We start from the raw sequence: 5974 nt of genomic DNA, 5'->3' as shown, positions 1-5974 counted from the left end.
GAGTCTGGTGATTTTGACAAGAGCATAGACAGGGAAGTTGTTAATGGCTTCCCCATTGGAAGAGGCTGTCTGATGGAAAGGTAAATCGGTAAAAAATACTCTCAATATAGCATACACTAACACTAATATTAGGTGGAACTTTTTTCAGGTGGCTTAAATTAATTTTGTTGCTGCCTCCCACCCACAGCAGTACATTGCCTTGCTTTCATGTCAGACTCAGACATGGAGACATGTCTGCCTCTCCAAACTAGGAATGTGCTGACCGACATCAACTGTATGTAATATACTGACCATGAATAAGTACCTCATACAACCCCACTTCAAAAAAAATCCAAACTATCCCTTTAAACATAAAGTATTTTGATGGTTTAAGTAATTTTTTATGTAAGAACATTTAATGGTTTCAGCTTCACAAATAAACAACAGTAGTTTTATATTAATTCATGAATTATAATAATAATGACAACAACAATAAGAATGATAATAATAATATAATGACGTAATTTATAGACTAATCGTAGGCCTATTTGAAACAGGGACATTTTCTACTTTTAAGATTTTAAGTACATTTTCTTGATTATAATTGTTCACTTTTAATAAAATAACATTTTCTATAAAGTATTTTTACTGTAACAGGATATTTTCATATAGTATAATTAGTTCTTTAACCTAAGTCAAGAAACATTTCTTCCGCCACTGGATATGGATCGATTTTCACATCTATTATGATTCTGTTTCTTCCGAGATGACAGTGAATGCAGCACCTGTGCCTTCGTCACTTCCTGAACAACATCTTCCTGTTAGAAATGGCGGCGACCTTGTGTGTGAAATTACTACCGAAACAGGGTAATGTAGATTCAATACTGCATTTCTGACTCTAGCTATCTGTCTGTAATGAGTTAGTACTTTACTACCTGTTTTTATAGAACTATTTAAAGCTAACAGTGTTAGCTGCGCTTCAGTTTAACAGCGGTTTAGATAAGCTAGCTGTGTTTAGTTAGCCGGTGTTAGCACGGTTGCCTCAGGCTTGTCTGTTATGTTAGCAGATGTTAGTCTTTTCTGTTAAATAAACTAAATAACAAAATACATATTTCGTATACAGGGTGGTAGTATACAATTAGAACTATATCAAAAGAGCCAGGGATACGTCAAACCAGACAAAAATATCATAAATCATACCGATATAAAGAGTCATGCTAGCTTGTTTGTTACTCGAATTTTAAAGTAGTTTTTCATGTTGCCGAACATCCTTTATAAAAACGATAAGATAAGGGATTTTATTGCTAAAGTTACATTTATAGAAGAACAAAGTTGCCAACATCATTATTTAATTAAATGGTCTTTTTTCTTGAGTTTTTGAAGAAACCAACCACCAGGTCTTTAAAGATAAGATGAAAGACAAATCTGCTAAGGTCTTGCCAGATGTCTAGCTGTAGAAATAGGTGTCAAACTTGCTGAATATCATCATAGAAAGAGAAGTATATGTTTGTCTTTTTTTATATGTGGCAGGTTAGCATTTATGAATAATTTTGAAGGATACCTCCCAACCTTCTTCTGATATATGTCATTTATAAACCCATGTCAGTGTGGAAATATATGACTAGGAAAGACATGTATTTTGCTGCAGGCCGAACTACATTCCTATAAAGCAACAAGCTGCCTGTTGCAATGGCATCAAAAGCTACAGCAAATTCCTTGAGGTTGCAAATTTGTATGTAGGTAAGAATTCTCTGTACAGCGAGTGTTTAACACATGTTGTGTCTTTCAGGATGGCTTCCCCTGACACAGAGTGTTCGGCACGGCTCCAAAGCCGTGACACGCCACATGCGACCAATGCACTTCCTCAAACAGAAGCTCATGGCTGTCACACAGTACGTTCCTCCCAAACGGGTCATTCCTCGAGGAGCTTATCCACCCAAGAGCAAACACATGCAGGAGGTAACACTCATCCGCTTCTCATCCTTTCTCTGACACACATAAAGAGCCAAGAGCTGATATATTGGATAAGGCTGTTAGTGAGTTGTTGGATTGCCAGTGCTGCATATCATGTCTTTCAGTAGTTGCATGTTTATGCCTGTAACACTGTCTTGGAGTTAGATTGATATGAGACCTGATAATACCTGCCAGTTTCATCAGGATTTGGAGTCTACAGCTGCTTCATTCGCTCCATAAAAGAACGTGGAATGATTGTTTCAGCATAATGAGGAAATTGCACACATCTGTAGGTAGGGCCTGGGCATCAACACTTTTCTGGTGCTGACTAAAAATCTGTGGTTGTAGTCGTAGTCTTCTTTACTTATTAACTGGTCAGACAGGCTCTGATATAAATAAATATTAATAAAACTGGGAACTTTAGATTCTATTTAATTTAGGTAAAGTTCTTGTACAGCTGCTCGTGAAGTTTGGCTTCTTTTGTTCATTTAAAAAAAAGGGTTTTGTTGAAAAAAGAAAAGATGTTTATTTTCCCCTCAAACTAAGGTATCACAAAAAGTAAAAAAAGTTTTGCTGGTATAAATATGAAAACTCAGGTATCACATTGGCATTAATATAGCAGAAATTCTAATGATATCTTTAGACTAAATACATCGCCGTCATCCTTAAACCTTTTGCACTCATTGGAGCAGTATTCACACCATGGCTGATAATAGAATGAAGGAGGGACCATCTTTTTTCCTTGTCTCAGACCGTAGGTTAGAAGCTCCACTTCATATGAGACACTCTCTTTTATTCCTCCAGGATAGTCCGTTCATGTTAATGATGAAGAGGAATGTGAAAGCCGTGTTCCAGGAGTCTAAGATGATCGCTGTGGTCCAGAACAACGGCAGTAACTCTGAGGACATGATGATTCTCAGACACAGACTTCATAAACATGGCATCACTGTCAAGTTCTTCCCCAACCAGGTAGTAATAGAATTGTTTCATGTGTGGTGTTTATGTGTTTGTTTCCAACGGATGGACTCTCTGCCATCAGAAGACTAGTTGGTTACTAGTTATTGTTTTGTTTATCAGGAGATATTACATGCAATTAGGCGTTAAGTGGTTAAACTCCTGCCTTAAGCCTAGTTCACGTTACACGATTTCCACCCTGATTTTGTGTCGTGGAGACTATCGTAATCTTCTAACTGTTCATCCCTGGCGACGTGGGTTTCTGTCAGCGGGACTCTTGCCAACTGCGTTACGACCTGTGTGCACACACCACAAGATTTCTCCACCGAGCCCCTGCCGACTGAGCCCCAGATAACGCGGTGACGTCACCAAACTACATTTTTTAACTTGGAGACGACACATCGTAAAGGCATGGATATTCTTCCCAGTGTTGCATCAGGTCTGCCTCCAGGGCCTGGGCCCAAACACAACGCGCTCCCCGTGATCCTGTGAACGCCGCCATTGTTGTTGTTGCTTGCCGGCTTGACTCGTCCTCCTCACATTTCTTCCGTCCTCCTGCGTGCTGACGTGGGACGTATCCTGCCTCTCATTGGCTGATGCTCTTTGTCAGTCGTGTCAGACTTCTCCAGTTTTCTAGCATGCCAGATATCCAGTCCCAGTCACAGACGAGGGGGCGACTTGCTCGTAGGCTTGTTCACACATGAGGACTCAATGTGGCAGACTATCTGCCGACTCACCTCCAACCCAAGGTGGCTCTCAAGATCCTCTGCGACGTCAGAATCGTGTAATGTGAACTAGGCTTTAGTCTCACTTAATCTGTTTCCACAAATGAATTTCAGGCTGTGAAACATGCATCATCTCTGTAGCTGCTGCTTATTAGTAAAACAGTCACTAAGAACGTGACTGAGATCTGTTTCCTTTATGTAAAACACATATCATGCCAAACAACTCTGAAACCCTGAAATCTTAGTTTCTTTTTTTATCTTAGTTTGTCCTAATATTTAATCGTGCTCTCTTTCAGGTGATGCGGTCCTTCCTAAAAGACAGTGTTTACTCCAACATGGCTCCTCTGTTCCTCTGTCCCACAGTTCTGTTTGTGAGTAAAGAGACAAAAGTGAAGGAGATGCTGGTGACTCTGAGGGGCAGCCCACAGATGACACTCCTGGGTACGTTTATCCTCTGTGTCTGCATGCAGGGAAGAACTTTGTGAGGGAGAGTGATCATTTTATAATGTTTGCTGCAGACTAAGATTGCACATACATGACATGATGCCTCATGAACTTACAAACTTGCATAAAAATTGTGTGTCTATAAATGCTTTATTTCATTTGGGTTTTGATCGTGATTTGGCTTTTTTTTTTTTTTGCTGAAGACAATTTATTAGCAGTGTAGTAACAAAATACTAACAAACATGAACTTAATTTCATGTCCTAAAAGTGTGTTTGCATCAGTTTAAGAGAGAGAACTAATAAAGCTTTAAAATAAAATGCAGTTATACACAAATTCATTCACTTAATTACTAAAATGAAATTATGAAATTCATATTTTACACATCTGAATGTCATTGCATTTAACTGAAAAACATATTGAACAGACAGTGACTCCCCTCTCAACAGGAGCCTGTATAGACAACACGTTGCTGAGTGCACAGGGGGTGGTGAACTACTCCAAACTATCCTCAATGACCGTCGTCCAGGGCGAACTGGTCAGCGGGTTGACAATGCTGACCTCCCAAACAGCCTCCATGCTGCACCGCCAACCAGCCCACCTGTCCGCCCTCCTGCAGCAGTATGTCAAACAGCAGAGCTCAGAGAGTGGCGCAGAGGAAGCGCCTAAAGCAGAGGAGGCCTCGTAGAGCTGCGGAGGGAATGACTGGGACCTTCACCTTGCAGATTTCCAGCTGCTTGGAATTACAAGGGACGGATGGGTTGGATGCATATTTAGAATTTATTGTAAATCAGCACCAACGTTCCACTTCAAACTTTTAAGATTAGTCCTAAAAAAAGTTGGTGGCCACAATCTTAAAGTTCGACTGGAGCTAAATTCAACTCAGTCATTGAATGTGCATCCACCTGTGGGAGCAGTGAGGCTGCTGTGAACGAAGGAGTCTGCAGACTTGACTGATTTTAGTGCATCTCGACCTGTCAGTGGAAGTCTTGGATGGACAGTGCTGCGAAAATGTCAGTGTCACCCAAGCAATACATTTATTTAAGGATATAGTCACACATGAATAAAATATTTCAATACAGTCGGCTGCTCCGTCTCATTTGTTTGGATTTAGGAATTGCAAGATTTGTAAGACACACATTTGAATTTTTAATGTTAGTTTGAGCTACTTGGCATGTTCGCACCGTCAATTTACGTCCACTAAAGGTGCTTGTTTTTGTGACTGACAGGCTCAGATTGTTAATATAATTTTTGGCAGCATTATGGAAAGGATCCCTACAGAGATGCACCTTTTTGTTTAACCAGTAAAAGTCCCAAAATCTCCATCGCCAAACCCACCAGACTCCATTTATAAAAACAACTTTTTCATCTTCATAAAACACACTTCATTCAAAGTCGACAGAAACAAACTAAAACTCCCAAAAAACATCTTGCGTCGTTTTTCCACTGCTCCGACAATCACCAGCTCTGGTTTGGAAAAATGAAACCCTTAATTCACCCAGGTGGATGTGAAAACATGCTGCCTCTATACATGCTAAAGTTACTCTTTATTTAAATGGAGTCTGGTGTGTTTGGAGATCACGATCCCGTGGCTGTTTGTGGTTAAACAAAATGGATCTTACTCTATAACAAACAGGTCTATCTCTGTAGGGATCCTCTCCATAATGTTTTGGGACACATAGTATAACAATGTGCGCCTGTCAGTTGCAAAACAAACACTTGTAGTGGACGTGTGTTAACGGTGCAAACACTCCCTGAGTGATTGTGTTGCAGCCTGTTTCGCTTTTGCTATAGTTTGCTAAATACTGTACCAATTTCAAAAATAATTTTTCCCTTGAATCACTTAGTCCAAAGGTCAGCAACTTGCAGCTCCAGAGCCACATGCGGCTCTTTGCCCCTCTGCAGTGGCTCCATGTGGCTA

The 5974-nt window shown here is 40.1% G+C and overlaps 1 protein-coding gene across 1 annotated transcript; it reads left to right on the top strand.

Moving 5' to 3' along the window:
• Positions 1-733: 733 nt before the first annotated feature.
• On the top strand, positions 734-5134 carry mrpl10 (mitochondrial ribosomal protein L10). Its single transcript, XM_049564248.1, has 5 exons — positions 734-846; positions 1769-1938; positions 2737-2901; positions 3908-4052; positions 4503-5134. Exons 1-5 carry the CDS (start codon positions 756-758, stop codon positions 4739-4741), a joined length of 810 nt encoding a protein of 269 aa, XP_049420205.1. The 5' UTR covers positions 734-755; the 3' UTR covers positions 4742-5134.
• Positions 5135-5974: the final 840 nt, after the last annotated feature.

The sequence above is a fragment of the Epinephelus fuscoguttatus genome, linkage group LG20 (genome assembly GCF_011397635.1).
Source record: "Epinephelus fuscoguttatus linkage group LG20, E.fuscoguttatus.final_Chr_v1".
Taxonomy (NCBI): Eukaryota; Metazoa; Chordata; class Actinopteri; order Perciformes; family Serranidae; genus Epinephelus; species Epinephelus fuscoguttatus.
This window is presented reverse-complemented; position numbering and strand designations above follow the sequence as displayed.